Here is a 25,414-nt window from a genome sequence, read left to right as displayed (position 1 = left end):
TTTACTTCGACACATAGCAAATGTGAAAAAGTAAAGATTGTGAGGTTGTTGGAACTTTATTGGTCAAAGTAGGGTAACCACTGAAAACAGATTTGGGGGATATGTGTAGAAAAATCAAGACTGGTGTTTTTTTTACACTTGCCTTTCAACAAACAATCCACTAGAGTAGGGTGCATTAAATTTATTAAGACTTGCAGGCCTCCTAGTAAATTTGCCTCTTTCATCCATCTGAACACGATAACATTTAATTTCCATCAGGCAATAGATGGTGTACATTTCAGCTACAGTTTTCTGACCTTCAATATAGTAAATTGTGGCTTTGCTGTGCAGCACAGGTGATGTGACATGGAGCCATTGAGGCTTTGCCTTGCAGCACAGGTGGTGTGATATGGAGCCATTGAGGATTTGCCTTGCAGCACAGGTGGTGTGACATGGAGCCATTGAGGCTTTGCCCTGCAGCACAGGTGGTGTGACATGGAGCCATTGAGGATTTGCCTTGCAGCACAGGTGATGAGACATGGAGCCATTGAAGCTTTGCCTTGCAGCACAGGTGATGTGACATGGAGCCATTGAGGATTTGCCTTGCAGCACAGGTGATGTGACATGGAGCCATTGAAGCTTTGCCTTGCAGCACAGGTGATGTGACATGGAGCCATTGAGGCTTTGCCTTGCAGCACAGGTGGTGTGACATGGAGCCATTGGGGCTTTGCCTTGCAGCACAGGTGATGTGACGTGGAGCCATTGAAGCTTTGCCTTGCAGCACAGGTGGTGTGACATGGAGCCTTTGAGGTTTTGTCTTGTAGCACAGGTGGTGTGACATGGATCCATTGAGGCTTTGCCTTGCAGCACAGGTGGTGTGATATGGAGCCATTGAGGCTTTGCCCTGCAGCACAGGTGGTGTGACATGGAGCCATTGAAGCTTCGCCTTGCAGCACAGGTGGTGTGACATGGAGCCATTGAGGCTTTGCCTTGCAGCACAGGCGGTGTGACATGGAGCCATTGAGGCTTTGCCTTGCAGCACAGGTGATGTGACATGGAGCCATTGAAGCTTTGCCTTGCAGCACAGGTAGTGTGACATGGAGCCATTGAGGCTTTGCCTTGCAGCACAGCTGGTGTGACATGGAGCCATTGAGGCTTTGCCTTGCAGCACAGGTGGTGTGACACGGGGCCATTGAAGCTTTGCCTTGCAGCACAGGTGGTGTGACATGGAGCCATTGAGGATTTGCCTTGCAGCACAGGTGATGAGACATGGAGCCATTGAAGCTTTGCCTTGCAGCACAGGTGATGTGACATGGAGCCATTGAGGATTTGCCTTGCAGCACAGGTGATGTGACATGGAGCCATTGAAGCTTTGCCTTGCAGCACAGGTGATGTGACATGGAGCCTTTGAGGTTTTGTCTTGTAGCACAGGTGGTGTGACATGGATCCATTGAGGCTTTGCCTTGCAGCACAGGTGGTGTGATATGGAGCCATTGAGGCTTTGCCCTGCAGCACAGGTGGTGTGACATGGAGCCATTGAAGCTTCGCCTTGCAGCACAGGTGGTGTGACATGGAGCCATTGAGGCTTTGCCTTGCAGCACAGGCGGTGTGACATGGAGCCATTGAGGCTTTGCCTTGCAGCACAGGTGATGTGACATGGAGCCATTGAAGCTTTGCCTTGCAGCACAGGTAGTGTGACATGGAGCCATTGAGGCTTTGCCTTGCAGCACAGCTGGTGTGACATGGAGCCATTGAGGCTTTGCCTTGCAGTACAGGTGGTGTGACACGGGGCCATTGAAGCTTTGCCCTGCAGCACAGGTGGTGTGACATGGAGCCATTGAGGATTTGCCTTGCAGCACAGGTGATGAGACATGGAGCCATTGAAGCTTTGCCTTGCAGCACAGGTGATGTGACATGGAGCCATTGAGGATTTGCCTTGCAGCACAGGTGATGTGACATGGAGCCATTGAAGCTTTGCCTTGCAGCACAGGTGATGTGACATGGAGCCATTGAGGCTTTGCCTTGCAGCACAGGTGGTGTGACATGGAGCCATTGGGGCTTTGCCTTGCAGCACAGGTGATGTGACGTGGAGCCATTGAAGCTTTGCCTTGCAGCACAGGTGGTGTGACATGGAGCCTTTGAGGTTTTGTCTTGTAGCACAGGTGGTGTGACATGGATCCATTGAGGCTTTGCCTTGCAGCACAGGTGGTGTGATATGGAGCCATTGAGGCTTTGCCCTGCAGCACAGGTGGTGTGACATGGAGCCATTGAAGCTTCGCCTTGCAGCACAGGTGGTGTGACATGGAGCCATTGAGGCTTTGCCTTGCAGCACAGGCGGTGTGACATGGAGCCATTGAGGCTTTGCCTTACAGCACAGGTGATGTGACATGGAGCCATTGAAGCTTTGCCTTGCAGCACAGGTAGTGTGACATGGAGCCATTGAGGCTTTGCCTTGCAGCACAGCTGGTGTGACATGGAGCCATTGAGGCTTTGCCTTGCAGTACAGGTGGTGTGACACGGGGCCATTGAAGCATTGCCTTGCAGCACAGGTGGTGTGATACGGAGCCATTGAAGCTTTGCCTTGCAGCACAGGTGGTGTGACACGGGGCCATTGAAGCTTTGCCTTGCAGCACAGGTGGTGTGATACGGAGCCATTGAGGCTTTGCCTTGCAGCACAGGTGGTGTGACATGGAGCCATTGGGGCTTTGCCTTGCAGCACAGGTGGTGTGACATGGAGCCATTGAAGCTTTGCCTTGTAGCACAGGTGGTGTGACATGGAGCCATTGAAGCTTTGCCTTGCAGCACAGGTGGTGTGATACGGAGCCATTGAGGCTTTGCCTTGCTGCACAGGTGGTGTGACATGGAGCCATTGAGGCTTTCCATGCAGCACAGGTGGTGTGACATGGAGCCATTGAGGCTTTCCATGCAGCACAGGTGGTGTGACATGGAGCCATTGAGGCTTTGCCTTGTAGCACAGGTGGTGTGACATGGAGCTATTGAGGCTTTGCCTTGCATCACAGGTGGTGTGACATGGAGCCATTGAGGCTTTCCATGCAGCACAGGTGGTGTGACATGGAGCCATTGAGGCTTTCCATGCAGCACAGGTGGTGTGACATGGAGCCATTGAGGCTTTGCCTTGCGGCACAAGTGGTGTGGAGCGCCCAAGTTTTTCCCCTCAAAGCATAAATGAAAGCAAGGGCATTTTTTTAATAACAAATAATATGTAAATATGCTGATTTATATGTAGCAAAAGATAGGGAGAGTATAAATATCTTATGGCTAAGGAGATCTAAAGTAAATGTAAAGATGGTTCAATTAAAAAAAGTAATAACACTGATGCTAGTAAGATATAAGAAAAAATGATATGCATAGGTAAGTAAACAGTGGTATAAGATAAGCAAATACAATAATTAAAAAGCACATTCTACAAATAGAGGCTGAGAGTATGATAGAGTTAAGCTCTCCCAGTATGCTAGTCATAAAGTTGCCAAAGTGGAGTACTCCAACAATACCATAAGCAACTGGAGAAAAGGAGTAGCAAAAGACCACTGAGTGATAAAATACAAGAATATCCTTTATTAATAAATGAAAGCAAAATCAGATTCAGACAAAGTCAAAAGAAACATATTGCAGCAATGGATAAGGAAAAGGAGGAAACATGCAGGTAACTAAGGAAAGGCTGCAGGTCCAATGCAAGACTTGGGCAAGCAGAAAAATGTGCAGTCACACTAGAGTGCTCAAATAAGGTGCTCAAGTAGCATCACTGAATAATGTCATATAAGGTTATGTAATGCACCTATGTGCTGCCCAAACATATACTTCTGCAATATAGTGAGCACTTACCCATCGAAAAGGCCAGACTTGAGACAGCCTTCCAGCGGCCCCTAACGCGCGTTTTGGGTGCTCGCTGTATCAAAGGGGGGCTTACCACTCCCCCCAAAATTTGCTTGAGTATAGGTATTCACTCCTTTTGGATGAAGCCCTAAAAATTTCTGGTGCAAGCAATTGCCTCCATAAGTCGCTTGCTTTGTGAAAGGAAATCCATGTGGGTGCAATCTAAGTGTCACATAGTCTGTCAGTATATATACCTTTTCAGAAAGGCCACTGAGGCTGCAACACCTTTAAGCAAGAGGCACCGCTAACCGAATAACACCATGAAGACCAAGGAGACCTCCAAACAAGTCAGAAGCAAAGTTGTTGAGAAGTCAGGTTTGGGTTATTAAAAAAAAAAAAAAATGTCCCAATCTCTGAAGATTCCCCGTAGCACCATAAAATCCATTATCATCAAATAGAAAGCACATGGTACCACAACAAACCTGCCAAGAGAAGGCTACCCACCAAAGCTCTCAGCCCGGGCAAAGAGGGCATTAATCAGAGAGGCAGCACTGAGACCAAAGGTAACCCTGAAGGAGATACTCAGTTTCCAAGTAGAGACTGGAGTATCTGTCCATACGACCACAATAAGCCGTACACTCCATAGAGGTGGCCTTTATAGTTGATTGGCCAGAAATAAAACCTTTACTTACACACACAATTTGTAAGGCTCGTTTTAAGTTTGCCAAAAGGCAAGTGAGAGTGTCAGGATTCGAACCCAGCAGCTTCTGTGCACCAGACGACAGCTCTTCCCTCTTAGCTATTCAGCTCGCTGGACAATTGCGTTCTAACCCAAGTACTCGTACCTATGTTGTTTCTGATGGTCACCACCCTGTGTTTCTGATTGGCTCCATCCTGATTGAACACCCTATTTAAACCTGACATGGCACTCCCTTCCTTGCGAGATTATTGAGCTACCAGCCTCTAGTCAAACTTCCTTTCACCTGTTGCATATCCTCAAGATACTACATTGCTCCTCTTGTGTATCGACTTCTTTGCTATCCCTGACTACAATTCCTGATTATTCCTTCAAACTACATTGCTCCTCCTGTGTACTGACTTCTGGCTATCCCTGACAACTCTACCTGCTGCTGCTGTCCCTAGTGCTTGCAATACGACTGCTCCAAACCAGGTCAGTCCATAACAGGGAGACTCCTCAAATGTATTGAGGAAGGTGGTGTGGTCAGTTGACCAGTTGAAACCAAACTGTAACTTTGGCCATCAAAGTTATATATGGTGCCAAACCAACACGGCTCATTACCCCAAGTACACCATCCCCTCAGTGAAACATGGTGATTGCAGAAATCATGTTGTAAGGATGTTTTTTGAGGACCGGGAAAATGGTCTGAGGGGAAGATGGATGGTGTGAAATTCTTGAGCCAAGCCAGTTTCAGTCTGTCAGTGATATGAGACTGGGACAGAGGTTCACCTTCCAACAAGACAATGACCCAAAGCATACTTTTTACCTCTTTCTGACCTCGGACGGGATAGTACGTCCGAGGTCAGATACTGCGCTTTGATGCAGGGCTCCGGCGGTGAGCCCGCATCAAAGCCGGGACATGTCAGCTGTTTTGTACAGCTGACATGTGCCCGCAATAGCGGCGGGTGAAATCGCGATTCACCCGCCGCTATTAACTAGTTAAATGCCGCTTTCAAACGCTGACAGCGGCATTTAACCGGCGCTTCCAGCCGGGTGGCCGGAAATGAGCACATCGCCGACCCCGTCACATGATCGGGGGTCAGCGATGCTTCTGCATTGTAACCATAGAGGTCCTTGAGACCTCTATGGTTACTGATGCCGGCCTGCTGTGAGCGCCACCCTGTGGTCGGCGCTCATAGCACACCTGCATTTCTGCTGCATAGCAGCGATCTGATCGCTGCTATGTAGCAGAGCCGATCGCGTTGTGCCAGCTTCTAGCCTCCCATGGAATTGGCATATTAAAGCATGGCAAAAGTAAAAAAAAAAAAAAAGTGAAAAAAATATAAAAGTTTAAATCACCCCCCTTTCGCCCCATTCAAAATAAATCAATAAAAAAACAAACAAACCTACACATATTTGGTATTGCCGCATTCAGAATCGCCCGATCAATCAATAAAAAAAAGGATTAACCGGATCGCTAAACGGCGTAGCGAGAAAAAAAATTGAAACGCCAGAATTACGTTTTTTTGGTCGTCGCGACATTGCATTAAAATGCAATAACGGGCAATCAAAAGAATGTATCTGCACCGAAATGGTATCATTAAAAATGCCAGCTCAGCACGCAAAAAATAAGCCCTCACCCCATCCCTAGAACATGAAAAATGGGGACGCTACGGGTATCGGAAAATGGCGTAATTTTTTTTTTCTTTTTTTAGCAAAGTTTGGAATATTTTTTCACCACTTAGATAAAAGAGAACCTAGACATGTTTGGTGTCTATGAACTCGTACTGACCTGGAGAATCCTAATGGCAGGTCTGTTTTAGAATTTAGTGAACCTAGTAAAAAAGCCAATCAAAAAACCAGTGTGGGATTGCACTTTTTTTGCAATTTCACCGCACTTGGAATTTTTTTCCCGTTTTCTAGTACACAACATGCTAAAACTAATGATGTCGTTCAAAAGTACAACTTGTTCTGCAAAAAGTAAGCCCTCACAAGGCCGTGTTGACGGAAAAATAAAAAAGTTATGGCTCTGGGAAGAAGGGGAGCAAAAAACGAACACGGAAAATCCCAAGGTCATGAAGGGGTTAAAGCAACACTCGAATGGTTTAAGGGGAGAGGTGGAAATGTTTTGGAGTGGCCTAGTCAAAGTCCAGACCTTAATTCAATTGAGAATCTGTGGTCAGACTTGAAGATTGCTGTTCGCCAGAGGAAACCATCTAGCCTGAAGGAGATGGAGCTGTTTTGCTTTGAATAGTGGGCAAAAATCCCACTGGCAAGATGTGGAAAGCTCATAGAGACTTAGGGTACCGTCACACAGTGCAATTTTGATCGCTACGACGGTACGATTCGTGACGTTCTAGCGATATCGTTACGATATCGCAGTGTCTGACACGCAGCAGCGATCAGGGATCCTGCTGAGAATCGTACGTCGTAGCAGATCGTTTGGAACTTTCTTTCGTCGCTTGATCACCCGCTGACATCGCTGGATCGTTGTGTGTGACAGCGATCCAGCGATGCGTTCGCTGGTAACCAGGGTAAACATCGGGTAACTAAGCGCAGGGCCGCGCTTAGTAACCCGATATTTACCGTGGTTACCAGCGTAAAAGTAAAAAAAAAAAAACCGTACATGCTCACCATCTGATGTCCGTCCGGTCCCTTGCCGTCCGCTTCCCGCTCTGACTGTCTGCCGGCCGGAAAGTGAGAGCAGATCACAGCGGTGACGTCACCGCTGCACTCTGCTCTCACTGTACGGCCGGATCTGTCAGAGCAGGAAGCGGACGGCAAGGGACCGGACGGACATCAGATGGTGAGTATGTACGGTTTTTTTTTTTTTACTTTTACGCTGGTAACCACGGTAAACATCGGGTTACTAAGCGCGGCCCTGCGCTTAGTAACCCGATGTTTACCCTGGTTACCCGGGGACTTCGGCATCGCTCCAGCGCCGTGATTGCAACGTGTGACCGCAGTCTACGACGCTGGAGCGATAATCATACGATCGCTGCGACATCACGGATCGTGCCGTCGTAGCGATCAAAATTGCACTGTGTGACGGTACCCTTATCCAAAGTGACTTGCAGCTGTAGTCGACAAAAAATGAAGCTCTACAAAGTATTGACTTTTGGGATTATTTTGTCCTATTTATTTACTTCACAATAAAAAGAAAATCAAATGTTAACAGTTGTAGGCATGTTCTTTACGTGAACTGATGAAATCCTTCAAACAGAGAAATTCCAGGTTGTGAGGTAGCAACATGCAGAAAAATGCCAAGGGGGGAGGGAGGGGGTGAATACTTTTGCAAGTCACGGTATTTATTCTTCTGTTTGTATCTTTCTTTGTAGGTAAATGAATGGTGGAATAGTCTGAGTGATGGACAGAAGACTGTGTCAGGTAAGTGTTATAAAGTTGTACTATTACCGGAGTTACCTCATTTTTATTTACTTCCTCTTATCAAACTTTTCACAGGTATAATTGCAGCTAATGTTCTTGTATTCTGCCTTTGGAGAGTACCCAACATGCAGCGCATAATGGTCCGATACTTCACTTCCAATCCCACATCTGGTAAGTTTCCTCCTCCAGCCCTCAAGCTAGCTGATTTTTTTTATGTATCTGTTGTTACTTAGTAGGGGTCACAACAAGATGAGAGGGTGTCTTGTGTAATTATTGAATGAATTAATGTGGTATTTCTCTGAGGAGCCAACAGGAAAAAATTGACTATTTGCTCCATTGGTTCTCTATGTATTAGATCTGAGTGCTTTCACAGCCATCTTCTTTCTGTGATTATTACAGAATATTTCCGGCACTCAAAAAAGGGATAATTCTTGAGAATGTTCTGTGTGACAAGAAAATCTTTATTTACAACATATATATGACATGGTCACTTTATCTAAAGCTAACCTTGGTTTCAGAATATTTACATTATTATGTTATTTTGTACCCTTGAATAATACATTTTGATGTAAAGGTGGTTACATCCTTTATTATTATATGATATACAGATCTTGTACCATAACATGTTTTTTGCGTAGAAGTGATATGCGTCAGTTTATTTGTGTATATTTATTTTCTTTTATATTGATTTGTTTATAGACATCCTTGATAAAGGCCTGAGAGCCGAAACGTCGGATATTTTGTCTTGTCCATGTCCTATATCGGCTGTAAATAAGGATTCTTGTTACACTGAATATTCTCAAGAATTATCCCTTTTTTGAGTGCCGAAGGTGTTTTCTACTACTGTATATTGTTCTTCCTTCTGAGCACCTACACTCATTGAATGGAGTGCAAAAGCTTCTTACTACCTCCATTATTACAGAATATTATTAGTTCAGACTTTTGCTTCAGACTCATAGTTTTAATAATAATGATAATAATCTTTATATAGCGCCAACATATTCCGTAGCACTTTACAGTTAAACAGTTTCAAACAAAACAGTCATAAGTAACAGCGTTAACAATAATATAATGGTTAAAACAAAATTAAAACAACCCTGCTCGTGAGAGCATACAAAGTACAGGTGTGTATTTACAATGATGGATTTACAATGATGGTCCAGCCATCTTCAGGGGGTGGGGGATAGATGGAAGTAGTGAATGGGCTACACACACACAAACATAAAATGACTGATTAGTGAACTTGATAGGCCACTCTGCACAAATGTGGTTTGAGGGAGCACCTAAAACTGTGCAAGTTGTGACTGGTCCTAATATCTTGGGGTAGAGCATTCCAGAGGATTGGCGCAGCACAGGAGAAGTCTTGGAGTCAGTAGTGGGAGGTACGGATAAGTGCAGAGGTTAGTCGAAAATCATTTACAGAACGCAGCGATCGGTTAGGCCTATAGACAAATGAGGGAGGAGATGTAAGGGGATGCCGCACTGTGGAGAGCTTTGTGGGTGAGAACAAGTACTTTGAATTGGATCCTATAATGAATGGGCAGCCAGTGTAACGACTGGTGAAGTGCGGACGCGTCCGACTAACGATTAGCCAAGTGGATGACCCTGGCTGCTGCATTAAGGATGGACTGGAGAGGGGAAAGTCGAGTAAGGGGAAGGCCAATTAATAGAGCATTACAGTAGTCCAGGCAGGAGTGAATCAGGGCGACAGTGAGGATTTTTGTTCTTTAGGTGTAAAGAGCGGGCAAGAGATTGTATATGGGAGGTGAAGGAGAGATTGATGTCAAACGTAACACCCAGACAGCGCGCCTGCTGCTGAGGCGTTATTATGGTACCACCCATGGAGAGGGCAATGTCACATTTAGGGAGGTTGGTAGACAGCGGGAGTAGGAGAAGTTCAGTTTTGGAGAGGTTGATTTTCAGATAGAGGGCAGACATGATGTTGGAGACTGCAGACAGTCACTGGCATTCTGTAGTACAGTGGGGGGTAAGGTCCAGGGGTGACGTGTATAGATGTGTGTCATCAGCATAAAGATTGTACTTAAAGCCAAATCTGATGATTGTCCAATTGGGGCCGTGTAGAGGGAGAAGAGGAGGGGCCAAGGACTGAGCCCTGAAGTACCCCAACAGCAGAGGTGTATTTAGGGTTTCTGGCACCCGGGGCAAGAATTCATTTTGGCGCCCACCGCCGCCGCCACCACCACCACCACCACATGCGATTTTCACACTTAGTCATGTACCAACGAGCTGACGAGCTCCTCTCCCTAATGCTCTCAATGATCAGTGTAAAACTGAGAGAAGCAGGAAGAGAAGCTCATTGTCACAGGACCACAAGTATGAAAGTCGCATATGAGTGAAGTGTCCATGTGACAACTACTGGAACCTGCAGAGCTGAATCCTGACATTGCAGACTTCTGAATTCTCACAACTCATGCACTGCACACTTTTAGGATTCTCCCTTGCCTGTGGACAGTCATGTCAGCACAAGCATGCGATTTGTATACCTCTGGCCTTATTCCGACTAGACGTGCCCGGCCTCACTCAGATCATTTTCATTGAGTGAGGCCACACATGTCTAGTCAGCACATGACGGCATGTATCTAAATCGCCAGCACGAGAGAATCCTGACAGCTTGCAGGGCGCACTGTGAGAATTCAGAAGTCACAAAGAATAACTGCAGACTCATTACAAACCTGGACATCCCCTTTAAAGCTCCTAACATAAATAAAAACATGAGTTAGCATCACACATAACATTTACATCGAGGTACCTTATAGATGACGTCGTCTCTGGAGTCATTCTCCTTCTTTTCTTCATCTTGTCCAGATCCCATAATGCATTTTCTCATCCACAGCTCGTCTCTGCAGACTTCCATCTTCTCCGCTCTTTTGCAGAAAATTTCCACATGATACCCTTAAAGATACAAGTGTCATTAAAATGCTCCTGAATAAAAAAATTGCCCCTCACTATATTGTCTGAACAAAATATGACCCCCACACTGTCCCTCTTATGGTACATGCTCTTCACACTGACCTCTCCTTTCCACATCTGCCCCCTCTTTACACTGTCCTCTCATACTGTGTCCCCCCTATAGGGCCCAGTATTTATACTGTACTCTATCATCACACTCCCCCTTCCTGGTATACTATCCCCTCCTGGCTGTGCCCTCACACTGTCCCTCCATGCTACACCCCCACTATTCAGTTTCTGTTGTGCCCACTCACTTTTGTCCCCCCATACTGTCTCCTCACACTATTCCTTTCCCTCCTCATACTGTCTCCTCTCAAATCCCCCTGTTCACCATACTGTCTCCTCATATATTTACCCCCTCACTTTCTATACTGGCTGCTCACCTGACTCCCCATACTGTGTCTGCACACATCCCATCACCGTCACTCCCCGTACTCTGTCCACATACATTTTTCACATCGCTCCTCATACTGTGCCCCTCATTTTCCCATATTTCCTCATACATGCCCCCCATTCCACCATACTGTTTCCTCATACATGCCCCCCATTCCCCGTACTGTTTCCTCATACATGCCCCCAATTCCCCCATACTGTTTCTTCATACATGCCCCCATTCCCCTGTACTGTTTCCTCATATATGCCCCCATCTCCCCTTTTGCCATCACCACTCCAAATCTCACCCCACACATAATAAATTCCCCCATCCCCAAATTATCCCCACTCATAATAAATCCCCCTATCCCCACTCAAATTGTCCACACACATATTATTATCCTCTACTCCACCCCATCATTGCTCTCTTCACCACCTCCATCATTGCCTTCTCCGTCACGCCCATCATTGCCCATTTCACCACCTCCAGCATTTCCTCCCCCAATCCCATCATTGCCCTTTCCACCACATCCATCGTTTCATCCTCCCCCACCATCCCCATCCTTGCCCATTCCACCACTTCCATCATTTCCTCCTCCCCCACCATCCCCATCCTTGCCCATTCCACCACTTCCATCATTTCCTCCTCCGCCACCATCTCCATCATTGCTCTTTCCCCGTCAGCCCCATCATTGCCCTCTCCTCAACCACCATCCCCATCATTGCCCTCTCCCCGTCAGCCCCATCATTGCCCTCTCCTCCTCCACCATCCCCATCATTGCCCTTTCCCCGTCAGCCCCATCATTGTCCTCTCCTCCCCCTACACACACACCATTTACTTCTCTGCACATTCCCCTGCTGCGCAACACGCGCACACTTCGCACACTGAAGGCATTAAAACTATGAATTAACACATGTGGAATTATATACTTAACAAAAAAGTGTGAAACAACTGAAATTATGTCTTATATTCTAGGTTCTTCAAAGTAGCCACCTTTTGCTTTGATGACTGCTTTGCACACTCTTGGCATTCTCTTGATGAGCTTCAAGAGCTAGTTACCGGAAATGGTTTTCACTTCACAGGTGTGCCTTGTCAGGTTTAATAAGTGGGATTTCTTGCCTTATAAATGGGGTTGGGACCATCAGTTGTGTTGTGCAGAAGTCTGGTGGATACACAGCTGATAGTCCTACTGAATAGACTGTTAGAATTTGTATTATGGCAAGAAAAAAGCAGCTAAGTAAAGAAAAATGAGTGGCCATCATTACTTTAAGAAATGAAGGTCAGTCAGTCCGAAAAATTGGAAAAACTTTGAAAGTGTCCCCAAGTGCAGTGGCAAAAACCACCAAGCGCCACAAAGAAACTGGCTCACATGAGGACCGCCTCAGGAAAGGAAGACCAATAGTCACCTCTGCCTCTGAGGATAAGTTTATCCGAGTCACCAGCCTCAAAAATCGCAGGTTAACAGCAGCTCAAATTAGAGACCAGGTCAATGCCACACAGAGTTCTAGCAGCAGAGACATCTCTACAACAAGTGTTAAGAGGAGACTTTGTGCAGCAGGCCTTCATGGTAAAATAGCTGCTAGGAAACCACTACTAAGGACAGGAAACAAGCAGAAGAGACTTGTTTGAGCTAAAGAACACAAGGAATGGACATTAGACCAGTGGAAATCTGTGCTTTGGTCTGATGAGTCCAAATTTGAGATCTTTGGTTCAAACCACCGTGTCTTTGTGCGACTCAGAAAAGGTGAACGGATGGACTCTACATGCCTGGTTCCCACCGTGAAGCATGGAGGAAGAGGTGTGGTGGTGTGGGGGTGCTTTGCTGGTGACACTGTTTGGGGATTTCTTCAAAATTGAAGGCATACTGAACCAGTATGGCTACCACAGCATCTTGCAGTGGCATGCTATTCCATCTGGTTTGCGTTTAGTTGGACCATCATTTATTTTTCAACAGGACAATGACCCCAAACACACTTCCAGGCTGTGAAAGGGCTATTTGACCAAGAAGGAGAGTGATTGGGTGCTACGCCAGATGACCTGGCCTCTACAGTCATCAGACCTGAAACCAATCGAGATGGTTTGGGGTGAGCTTGACGGCAGAATGAAGGCAAAAGGGCCAACAAGTGCTAAGCATCTCTGGGAACTCCTTCAAGATTGTTGGAAGACCATTCCCGATGAGTACCTCTTAAAGCTCATCAAGAGAATGCCAAGAGTATGCAAAAGCAGTAATCAAAGCAAAAGGTGGCTACTTTGAAGAACCTAGAATACAAGACATAATTTCAGTTGTTTCACACTTTTTTGTTAAGTATATAATTCCACATGTGTTAATTCATAGTTTTGATGCCTTCAGTGTGAATGTACAACCTTCATAGTCATGAAAATACAGAAAAATCTTTAAATGAGGTGTGTCCAAACTTTTGGTCTGTACTGTGTGTATGTATGTATATCTCTCAAAATAACAAACACCAAAGAAACAATAAGACGAGGGAGATAACCCAAACCTGACATTCTAAAGAGAACTGAGTCTGCAACACACACTTGCTGTTTTGCTATTCCTTCTTGCCACGTGGTCCCAGTCTGACTTCCGTGTTCCGTTTTTAAAAAAAAAAAAATTCCTTGTATTAATCAAATTACACCTCATATCAATTAAAGTACCAGCCCCCCGTGCTGAGTCAATTCACTCTAAGTCACGTGGCAATACTCAATTTTTCTCTAGTCACCTTCCACGACAGCAGCATCGGAGGATGTCTCCCCACCCTAATGGGGGACAGGAAACACAAAGCGGTTAAATATCCTCCCCTTCCTGCAACCACCAGTGTTTTTCTTGTCCCCCTCTTGGTCCTGCTGTTGTGCTGCCGTGGCCGGCGAGCGGAGTACCCAGTTCCATTTACCTATAGCCGGGCAGCTGAAGTTCGGGGGCTCCACTCTCCTTCCATACGCTGCTCCCGTCTCCATGTTCCCATGTGACTCGGAACCCTCCCATACCACCCCTCCCGTGCCCCCTCCAGGGTAATGCGGGGCGATGATGTGCGGCCGGGGTCCTCCTCTCCTTCTGGCGCGGACAGCATGGTACGCGCGCACCGGAAGTGACGCGATCCCGAACTTCCCGTTTACTTCCGGTGCGTTCCAGGTTAGAACACGCGCGCGCTGGCGTCACCGCTGATCCAACAGGATTCCGCTGCCACATGGGGCGTTTTTGAGGGCTCCCCCCACACCACCTGCAGACCGGCGAGAGGAGGAACATGAATAGTGCCCTCTGTCTGTTAGGTGACTGTGGATGGACAGACAGACTGTGGACGGCGATAAAATTCCCCTCTCTGCCTCTGCTGAGCCCAGCGTCTTCACTCCTACTGTAAGTAGCGGATGAAGGTCCCTTTCTCCTAGGTGGTTTAATAGTCTTAGCCCCCCCCTCTCTCTTGACAAGGCCCCTGCCCCTAGGAAGGAAAGCAAGTGTGGTGTATGTGCTACTAGGCTTCCTTCCACATACAACAAGAAGTTTTGCCAATCCTGCACTGATGAGGTGTTATGGGCCGAACAACCCTCCCTGTTTGAGAGTATCAAGTCCCTCATTAAACAGGAGGTCCAGTCCTCCGTATCGGCTCTGTCCCATACCTTATTACCACAGCCCCCGCCTCCGAAAAAGAGGAAAGTAACTGCTGTGGAGTCTGATTCAGATTCTGGCGAATTACGCACTTCAGACTCAAAGGATATATGGGAGAATGAGGGCTCCACTTCCACCCCTAAAGATGATACTAAAAAATATTATTTTTCCTCTGAAGACATACAGGAGTTAATTAGTATGGTCAGGGGGACAATAGGGGTTGAGGAAGAGGAGGTGAAACAATCTGTGCAAGACGAAATGTTTGGGGGCCTCAAACCTAGGAAGCTAAAGGGATTTCCCGTGCACGAAAACGTGCAGAGTCTCATTCTTCACGAATGGGACTCTCCGGAGAAGGGACTTAGTGTTCCCTGTGAATTAAAAAATCGCTTCCAGTTAGATGGAGATATTTCCCATTGGGATACTACTAAGGTAGATGTGCAGATATCTAGAGTGATAAAAAAGACAGCCCTCCCATTTGAGGACTCCTCTCAACTCATGGACCCCATGGATCGCAAAATTGAAAGCCTGCTAAGGAGATCCTGGGATACCTCCACTAACCTCATAAAAACGAACATAGCATCTACCTGTGTAGATAGATCACTGTTTCGCTGGCTCCGAACCCTGGAGGATCACCTAACCCAGGGTACTTCTAGGGAGGTGATTCTGGATTCCCTTCCCCTTCTCCAGAAGGCGACGGTGTTCCTGGCCGATGCTTCAGCGGAATCAGTTTGAGTGGCAGCCAAATCCGTGGTTCTCTCTAACTCAGCTAGGAGGGCCCTGTGGTTGAAATCCTGGAGTGGCGACATCACATCAAAAGCGAAACTTTGTGCCTTTCCATTTCAGGGTCACTATTTGTTTGGTCCAGCCCTGGACGATATCTTAGAGAAGGCTACGGACAAAAAGAAGGCGCTCCCTTAACAGAGGAATCCCAAGAAACGTTTTTTTTCGTTCCCCCAAAGATCAGACTTCCCAAAGGGAATTCAAAGGGAAAGGCAAAACAGGCCACTGGAGATATCCCAAAGGGGGGAAGGGCAGGAATATCCTTGTCCCCCGACACCAGCAAACCCCTGACAAACAGTGGCTACTCTCGGCCAGTGGGGGTTCGACTCTCGAACTTCATCCCCCAATGGAGGACCATCTCCTCAAACCAGTGGGTGCTCCGTACAATCCAGGATGGATTAAAACTAGAGTTCGAGACTCCTCCCCCTCAGTGCCTAAGGATCACCTCGTTGCAGGATCTCCATTCCTGAAACGCTCTATTTTCAGGTATTCAGGATTTACTACGGGAAGGCGTAATCTCTCCTGTACCGCTACAAGAAACAGGCAAAGGCCATTATTCTCGTCTCTTGATCAGAAAACCTTCAGGGAAGCAGAGGATCATCATCAACCTCAAGCCCCTAAATCGGGTAATCACATACAGGAGATTCAAGATGGAATCAATCAAGTCGGCAATTCCCCTTATTGGCCAGAATTGGGTGATGGCTACAATAGATTTGAGGGACGCTTATTACCATGTTCCCATTCATCAAAAGTACTGGAAATTCCTCTGATTTGCAATTGCCCAGGATTATCAAATCAGCCATTACTAATTCAACGTCCTCCCGTTTGGCATCTTGTCAGCACCTCGAGTGTTCACAAAAATCATGACGGAAGCAGTGATCTTCATCTGACATCAGGGGATATAATACCACATCTGGACGACTTCCTTATTGTCGCCCCAACAGTCTCCTGTCTAAACTCCGATGTGACAAAGACTCTAGAAATTCTGGAAACCTTGGGTTGGATCCTGGAGAAGTCAGACCTTCTTCCCTCCACAAAAAACAAATTTTTAGGGGTCCTGCTAAATTCAAAAGTAAGGAAATCCTTCTTGCCCAGAGAGCGTCAGCTCGATCTGGTACAGAAGATCTCAGAATACAGAGTCCTGAAGGCCCCACCCTTTGGCACTCTATGCCTATCCTGGGTTCCTTAACATTCTGCATCCAGATGGTCCCCTGGGTCCAAGCCCATACAAAAGCTCTTAAGACTCCTGTACTCTCATCCTGGGACAGACAGCAGTTCCTCTTCCCAGTCACGTCAAGTTATCCCTGACATGGTGGCAACACCGCCAAAATCTCCAAAAAGGGGTCAGCTGGGACCAGCTTCCCCTAAAAATACTTACATCAGATGCCAGTCGAAAGGGATGGGGAGCCATGGTGGAAAAGACCCACTTCCAGGGGATATGGTCCCCAGACATCAGTGCCGGCTTATCAAACTTCATAGAGCTGAAGGCGGTAGAACAGGCGCTGAAGGCTGCATTGGCCCTCGTCCACGGTCATCATGTGCGGATATACTCCGACAACATGACCACGGTAGCGTACCTCTGTCACCAAGGGGGTACGAGATACGCAAAATTAAAGTTATTTGCTGCAAGAATTTTTTCCTGGGCAGAAAAACACCTCCTATCCATCACAGCGGTCCATCTAAAAGGATCCACCAACACCCAGGCAGATTTCCTCAACATGAAGGACGTACATCCGGTGGAATGGTGCCTAGATCAGGAGGTCTTCCTCTCCCTAGCAACACGATGGGGGATCCCGGATGTGGATTTATTCGCCAACAGCCAGAATGCAAAAGTAGAAACATATTCCTCCCTGAACACCGCGGACAGAGCATGGGTCATAGATTGCTTTTCCCGCCCCTGGGGGTTCAACCTCGCCTATGCCTTCCCTCCAATCCCGATCCTGTCAAGGACAATCCAAACAATCCAAAAAATTCGGTCTGATGGGGTCACTGCGATTCTGATCGCCCCCATGTGGCCAGGAAGGAGCTGGTACAGCGCCCTGATGAACATGACCCAGGAAGGTCCGCTACCATTACCTCAAAAGGACGACCTCCTTCGTCAGGGTCCCCTGTTACATCCGAATTTACACAGGTTGAACCTTGCGGCCTGGCTACTGAAGCCAAAATACTAAAAGCAAGGGGTCTGTCTGATGAAGTGATTCAAACGCTTCAAAAAAGCAGAAAATCAGTGACTAATGCCATTTATGGCACAGTATGGAAAAAATTCTCATCGTGGTGTTCGTCGAACACTCCAGACCCGTTCCATCCAAATATTGCTCAGATACTTGATTTCCTGCAGAAAGGCCTTGATATACGACTCAAACCCACAGTTGTGGCCAAAAGTATTTGACACCCCTGCAATTCTGTCAGATAATACTCAGTTTCTTCCTGAAAATGATTGCAATCACAAATTATTTGGTATTATCTTCATTTAATTTGTCTTAAATGAAAAAAACACAAAAGAGAATGAAGCAAAAAGCAAAACATTGATCATTTCACACAAAACTCCAAAAATGGGCCAGACAAAAGTATTGGCGCCCTCAGCCTAATACTTGGTTGCACAACCTTTAGCCAAAATAACTGCGATCAACCGCTTCCGGTAACCATCAATGAGTTTCTTACAATGCTCTGCTGGAATTTTAGACCATTCTTCTTTGGCAAACTGCTCCAGGTCCCTGATATTTGAAGGGTGCCTTCTCCAAACTGCCATTTTTAGATCTCTCCACAGGTGTTCTATAGGATTTAGGTCTGGACTCCACCTTAGAAGTCTCCAGTGCTTTCTCTCAAACCATTTTCTAGTGCTTTTTGAAGTGTGTTTTGGGTCATTGTCCTGCTGGAAGACCCATGACCTTTGAGGGAGACCCAGCTTTCTCACACTTGGCCCTACATTATGCTGCAAATTTGTTGGTAGTCTTGAGACTTCATAATGCCATGCACACGGTCAAGCAGTCCAGTGCCAGAGGCAGCAAAGCAGCCCCAAAACATCAGGGAACCTCCACCATGTTTGACTGTAGGGACCGTGTTCTTTTCTTTGAATGCCTCTTTTTTTTCTCCTGTAAACTCTATGTTGATACCTTTGCCCAAAAAGCTCTACTTTTGTCTCATCTGACCAGAGAACATTCTTCCAAAACGTTTTAGGCTTTTTCAGGTATGTTTTGGCAAACTCCAGCCTGGCTTTTTTGTGTCTCGGGGTAAGAAGTGGGGTCTTCCTGAGTCTTCCACATCTAGGGAGGTTAGCCACAGTGTCATGGGCTTTAAACTTCTTAATGACACTGCGCACGGTAGACACAGGAACATTCAGGTCTTTGGAGATGGACTTGTAGCCTTGAGATTGCTCATGCTTCCTCACAATTTGGTTTCTCAAGTCCTCAGACAGTTTTTTGGTCTTCTTTCTTTTCTCCATGCTCAATGTGGTACACACAAGGACACAGGACAGAGGTTGAGTCAACTTTAATCCATGTCAACTGGCTGCAAGTGTGATTTAGTTATTGCCAACACCTGTTAGGTGCCACAGGTAAGTTACAGGTGCTGTTAATTACAGAAATTAGAGAGGCATCACATGATTTTTCGAACAGTGCCAATACTTTTGTCCACCCCCTTTTTTATGTTTGGTGTGGAATTATTTCCAATTTGGCTTTAGGACAATTCTTTTTGTGTTTTTTCATTTAAGACAAATTAAATGAAGATAATAATAACAAAGAATTTGTGTTTGCAATCATTTTCAGGAAGAAACTGAGTATTATCTGACATAATTGCAGGGGTGTCAATACTTTTGGCCACAACTGTAGCACTTTTAAAGGTTCAGGTCTCTGCTCTTAGCTCCTTTTTCGATCAGAACTTAGCTAGTCATCATTGCGTAAAACGCTACATGACATCAGCTATTAGAATCCGTCCCAGAGTTCATAATCGCACCCCCCCTTGGGACCTTAATTTGGTTCTTAATAGCTTAACCCAAAACCCATTTGAGCCATTATCAGAGGCTAGTTTAAAGATTCTTACTCTTAAAACTGTCTTTTAGTGGCAAATACTTCCGCTAGGCGGATAGGAGAACTACAGGCCCTGTCTATGCAGGAGCCTTACTTAACTGTAACAACGGATAGTAATGTCCTCCGTCTAGACCCCACTTTCATGCCTAAAGTAACCTCCGAGCAGGACATGCACAGGATACCCCGAAGGACACAGATTATAAAAATCAGCAGATTTACCGTGTTCTGATAAGGAGGTGTGATCAGTCTCCTGGTTTGGGGCATTCAGGATCCTAAATCCTCAGGATTCCTCTGCTGGCCCCATGTTACGTGGCCAAAAATGTTAGGTTGAACAATAAGAAATGTTCACTCTAGTTGCCTACTCCTGGCCTAATGGATATTGATCAAGTGCGCACTAAAGAAATAACATCAGACAACACACAATTGGATGTAAACTCTTCTTGATCAATCTATGGCTCAGCTCCAAGGACCTTTATTTAATCCAAACATAGGTTTATATAACCCCTGCAACAGGGGCTCGGTTACCTCTAAAATGGGATTGATTACATGTATTCCATTAGTTAGTGGGTTCGGCAATGAGCTAGTCCATGGGCAGGTCCATGATGTCATCAGGCTGGGTTGGTCCATGAGGTCATCAGAGTGGGTGTCACCATGGGCAGATCCATGAGGTTATCAGGGTGGGTTGGTCAATGAGGTCATCAGGGTGGGCGTCATCTTGGATACCAGCACATGGTGTGTGGTGAAACAGAAAATGGCAGCCATCTTTAGTGCCACACTTTGATGTGAGCAAGCTTATGTAAGGTTAAATAATACACTTAATGGGTCGTTTCTCTAAATCTCTTATGTCTTGAGGTTAATAAGGTATTTGATCTTATGGCTCTCCTCAACAAGGTCTTCCAGAAAGTCTTTGTTTAGCGACTTGTGGGGGCCTAAGAATAGAGTGACCTGCTGATCTGCTCAGAATGGGCCTAAAACCATAAAAAATATCCTAGAAGTTTAGATAAACTTTAAAATGATTACAGGAAAATAGTAGACTGCGTACAGCAATTAATGAAGTTCAAAACATCTTTATTCTGCCATACACAGGAAAAAGATGTTTTGACGTTCATGGACACTATCTACTATTTTCCAGTTCATGCTGTATCCTAGGATCCACCCACCTTGGATTTTTGATCTGGCTTCTTTATATAGGAGAATGCCCTGATCTGCTCTTTTGTTCTTTAAAAAGTGCTGTCGCTAACCCTACACTTTTGATGACTCTAAAATCGGATGTTTCAGGTTTGAAAGTTATTCCCTATCCACTGGATAGGGAATAACTTTCTGATTGCTGGTATCTGACTGCCGTGGCCTCCACTTATTTTGAGAACCAGGGCTCTGAAGAGCCTGAGCTAAATGGAGCAGAGGTTATTTATACCCACTATTACTCTATTTATTTTAATGGGAACACCGAAGTTCAGTGGCAATCTCCGTTGCTCCCTTTAAGAATTAATGGTTCTGTAGTGCGGATGATTGATCTCCACTTCTCAGAAACGCTGGGGTTCGACCGTCTGAAAATGGCTGACAACTTTCACAAGGGTGATAGGAGAAATTGGACCATAAAAGTTGTTGTGCAATTTGTCCTGAGTACACCGATACCCTATATGTGGGGGTAAACCACTGTTTGGGCGCACTGCAGAGCTCAGAAGGGAGGGAGCACCATTTGACATTTTGAACGCAGAATTGGCTGGAATCAATGGTGGCGCCATGTCGCATTTGGAGACCCCCTGATGTACCTAAACAGTGGAATAAACCCCAATTCTAACTCCAACCCTAACCCCAACACACCCTTAATCCCAACCCTAAGTATAACCCTAATCACAACCCTAACCCCAACACATCCCTAACCCCACCCCTAACCATAACCCTAATCACAACCCTAACCCAACACACCCCTAATGCCAACCATAACCCTAACCCCAACACATTCCTTATCCCAAACCTAACCCTAATCCCAACCTTAACCACAACTTTAATCCCAACACACCCCTAACCAGAATCCCAACCCTAACCCTAATCCCAACACACCCCTAATCCCAACCATAACCCTAACCACAAACCTAACCTTAATCCCAACCCTAACCCTAATCTCAACCCTAATCCCAACTCTAACCCTAACGTTAGCCCCAACCCTAAGACTACTTTCACACTTCCGTCTTCTGGGCTCCGTCGCAATCCGTCGTTATGGGCAAAAAACAGATCCTGCAAATGTGCTTGCAGGATGTGTTTTTTTGCCCATAGACTTGTATTAGCGACGGATTGCTACGGATGGGCACACGTCGCATTCGTCGTGTGACAGATGCGTCGTGTTTTGGTGGACGCGACGCACAAAAAAAGTTCAATGTAACTTTTTTTGTGCGACGTGTCCGCCATTTCCGACCGCGCATGCGCAGCCAGAATTCCGCCCCCTCCTCCTCGCTCATCACAATGGGCAACGGATGCGTTGTAAAACTGCACTAAATTTAGCACAAAGTCCGTCGGGCCGACCGTTTCCGACGGCCCCGTACCGACGGAAGTGTGAAAGTAGCCTAACTCTAACTTTAGCCCAACTCACTTTAGCCCAACTCTAACCCTAATGGGATAATGGAAATAAATACATTTTCTTTATTTTATTATTTTTCCATAACTAAGGGGGGGATAAAGGGGGGTTTATTTACAATTTTTTTTATTTTGATCACTGTGATAGGGTCTATCACAGTGACCAAAATGAATCAATAGGAAAAATTGTTGCTGGGTGCCGGCCGGCAGATCTCGGCGGGCGCACTACCCATGCGGCCACCATTTTCTTACCGGACGAAGACGCCTGTGGCCCTGGGGGTGAAGCAGGAGGATCTAGGGCACCAGGAGACACTTGTATGTACTGTGTGTGATCACATCAGAGGACAGAGAAATTAAATGGCAAATCGCATTTTTTTTTTTTGGTTTTTTTTTGCGTTCGCCGTTATGTGGTTAATAAAACGGCAATCGCAACCCCGGGGTCGGTAAAAACCGACCCGAATTATGTTCTCTGTCTCTCTGCTACCCCCAAATAGATCAATGGCTGCACTCAAAATTTACTGTGTTAAGGCAAGGAAAAGTGCAATATGTGAAATGTCAGTCAGCTCAGTTACCCATCCGATCTGAGATTACCTTGACGTTTGGTGGATGGGCTCACAACTTTTGGCCAAATCTTGTGCTAAAAATCTCATGTGTTTTTTCATAAATTTCCCAAGCCATTATGCTATTCACATTTCACATATTGCACATTTCCTTGCCTTAGCACAGTAAATTTTGAGTGCAGCCATTGATCTATTTGCTATATGACTTTTCTGGTTATGCACCAGTTCAGATTAGATTGCTGTTCGGTCAGTTTTCTTATATTTTCTCTGCTACCCCCGGCAGCCGAGAATCCGCAGAAATTCCAACTCTGGGGGGAGGCTATACATTTTTTTTCCACAGCGTCGTTAATTGGTTTAAGTACCCTTAACTACCGCTGTTTAAAAGGCCTATCGGCAGTCGTTAAAAGGTTAACCCCTTCCCGACCTTTGACGCCACGTAGGCGTCATGAAAGTCGGTGCCAATCCGACCTATGACGCCTATGTGGCGTCATGGCGGGAATGCTTCCCTGCGGGTCCGGTGACCGGGGTCATTCAAATGTCACCGTACCCGCAGGTGCAGGGGGACCTGTACTTCACCCCAGGGGGGGTGGCTTTGCCCCCCCGGGTGTACGATCGCTCCCGGTGACCTTTTTTTAACCCCCTCCAGCTCTGATTGGAGCTAGCGTCCTTGTGACGCTAGCTCTCCAATCAGACCTGGAGGGGCGGAGTAAAATAGCTCTGTCCTCGTTCTCCAGACTCATCCCGTTGCTGGAAGCTGGAGAACGAGGACCCTCCCCTCATATCTCCCGCCGATCGCCACCGATTGCCGCCGCTGCCGCTCCTCTTGCCGCGTGTGCCGCCGCCGCTTGTGTTCCTGCCGCCGCTGCCGCCTGTGCTCCTGCTGCCGCCACCAGGTACTCCCCTCTCTGCCATCTACCTCTGCGCTCTGCTCCCCTGATCACCCTCCCCATCTGCTGCTGCTACTGCATCGCCTCTGCCCCCCCACGCCTGACAGCCCCCTCCTGTCCCCCGGTGTTCACCCACTCCCCCCCTGATCACCCCCTGATCACCCCCTGCTGCTGCTGCCGCCGATTCCATCTGCTGCTGCATCGCCTCTGCCCCCGCGCGCCTGACAGCCCCCGCGCGCCTGACAGCCCCCGCGCGCCTGACAGCCCCCGCGCGCCTGACAGCCCCCGCGCGCCTGACAGCCCCCGCGCGCCTGACAGCCCCCGCGCGCCTGACAGCCCCCGCGCGCCTGACAGCCCCCGCGCGCCTGACAGCCCCCGCGCGCCTGACAGCCCCCGCGCGCCTGACAGCCCCCGCGCGCCTGACAGCCCCCGCGCGCCTGACAGCCCCCGCGCGCCTGACAGCCCCCGCGCGCCTGACAGCCCCCTCCTGCAGTGGAAAGTTTCACCAAACACTCGCACATACACACACGCACACTATAATAAAGTTTATTTTACACACACCACACTCACAATGTCCCGCTCATCCCAGTCCCAGTCACAAAGGCTGTACTCAGCTGAGGAGGCATATTCCTTTCTTGCCTCCGAAGCTGATAGTGAGGGTGAGGACCCCACTTTTCTGTATTCCTCCCCCTCTTCCTCCTCCAGTGACACGGACTCGCCACCCCCAAGATGTCGCAGGACGAGAAATCGCCCGGAGCCCAGCGGAGGAGAGCCGGAGCCCAGGGGAGAAGACACACAGCCAAGGGTGAGTATCCCCCAACCTAGTGCTAGTCACGCCCAACCTAGCACTAGTGCCCCCACCTGGACCCCCGTCCCTCAAAACTTTGCTCCACGGATTCCTGATTTCATTCCCCAATCAGGAATCCAATTTGAGACTGCCAACCTCAGGGAAATAGACTTTTTCAAAGTCTTTTTCTCCGAGTCAATTGTCAGTCTCATGGTGGAGCAAACAAATTTGTACGCCCTGCAATTTTTTGCCGAAAACCCAAGTTCATCATTTACTACTTGGAATCCCGTTGACTCCGTAGAAATGATGAAATATTGGGGACTGGTCCTCCACATGGGGATTGTGAAGAAACCAGAAATTCGCCAATACTGGAGTACTGATATTTTATATCAAACTCCAGTATATGGCATGTTTATGATTCGCAAACGCTTTGAGGCGATTCATAAATTTCTTCATTTTAGGGACAACACTGACATCCTTCCCCGCGATGACCCGAATTTTGACAGACTGTTCAAAATTCGGCCTGTCATCGAACACTTCAGCAACAAGTTTGCTGAAGTGTACATTCCCCAAAGGGAAATTTGTGTGGATGAATCCCTCATCCACTTCAAAGGGCGGCTTCAGTTCCGTCAGTACCTGCCCAGCAAACGGGCAAGGTACGGGATTAAGCTCTATAAGCTCTGCGAGAGTACCTCAGGGTACACGCTCAGCTTTAGAGTTTATCAAGGAAAGGACAGCAGTATCCAGCCCCCAGAATGTCCACCCGCTCTGGGGGTGAGTGGGAAAATAGTGTGGGATTTGGTTCACCCACTGCTTGATAAAGGTTACCATCTGTACGTTGATAACTTTTATACAAGCATCCCACTCTTTCAATCCCTCTCTGCCAGAGCTACCGTCGCTTGCGGTACTGTGCGCAGAAACAAGAGGGGTCTCCCTTTGTCGCTAATTGAGCAGGCTCTCCCAAAGGGTGAGAGCCGG

General features: G+C 47.1%; 1 protein-coding gene and 1 long non-coding RNA gene across 6 annotated transcripts in view; both read left to right on the top strand.

The window, feature by feature from the left end:
• LOC143815803 (uncharacterized) overlaps positions 1-25,414 on the top strand; it is a 397,662-nt gene that overhangs the window by 283,636 nt on the left and 88,612 nt on the right. The gene's annotated exons all lie outside the window — the stretch shown is intronic.
• PARL (presenilin associated rhomboid like) overlaps positions 1-25,414 on the top strand; it is an 85,092-nt gene that overhangs the window by 28,567 nt on the left and 31,111 nt on the right. For all 5 annotated transcript variants that reach the window (XM_077295412.1, XM_077295417.1, XM_077295416.1 and 2 more), the window contains 2 exons: positions 7,831-7,879; positions 7,955-8,050. In XM_077295412.1, coding sequence (XP_077151527.1) covers positions 7,831-7,879; positions 7,955-8,050 — 145 coding nt within the window. The remainder of the gene's footprint in view (positions 1-7,830; positions 7,880-7,954; positions 8,051-25,414) is intronic.

The sequence above is a fragment of the Ranitomeya variabilis genome, chromosome 3 (assembly GCF_051348905.1).
Source record: "Ranitomeya variabilis isolate aRanVar5 chromosome 3, aRanVar5.hap1, whole genome shotgun sequence".
NCBI classification, from domain to species: Eukaryota; Metazoa; Chordata; class Amphibia; order Anura; family Dendrobatidae; genus Ranitomeya; species Ranitomeya variabilis.
This window is presented reverse-complemented; position numbering and strand designations above follow the sequence as displayed.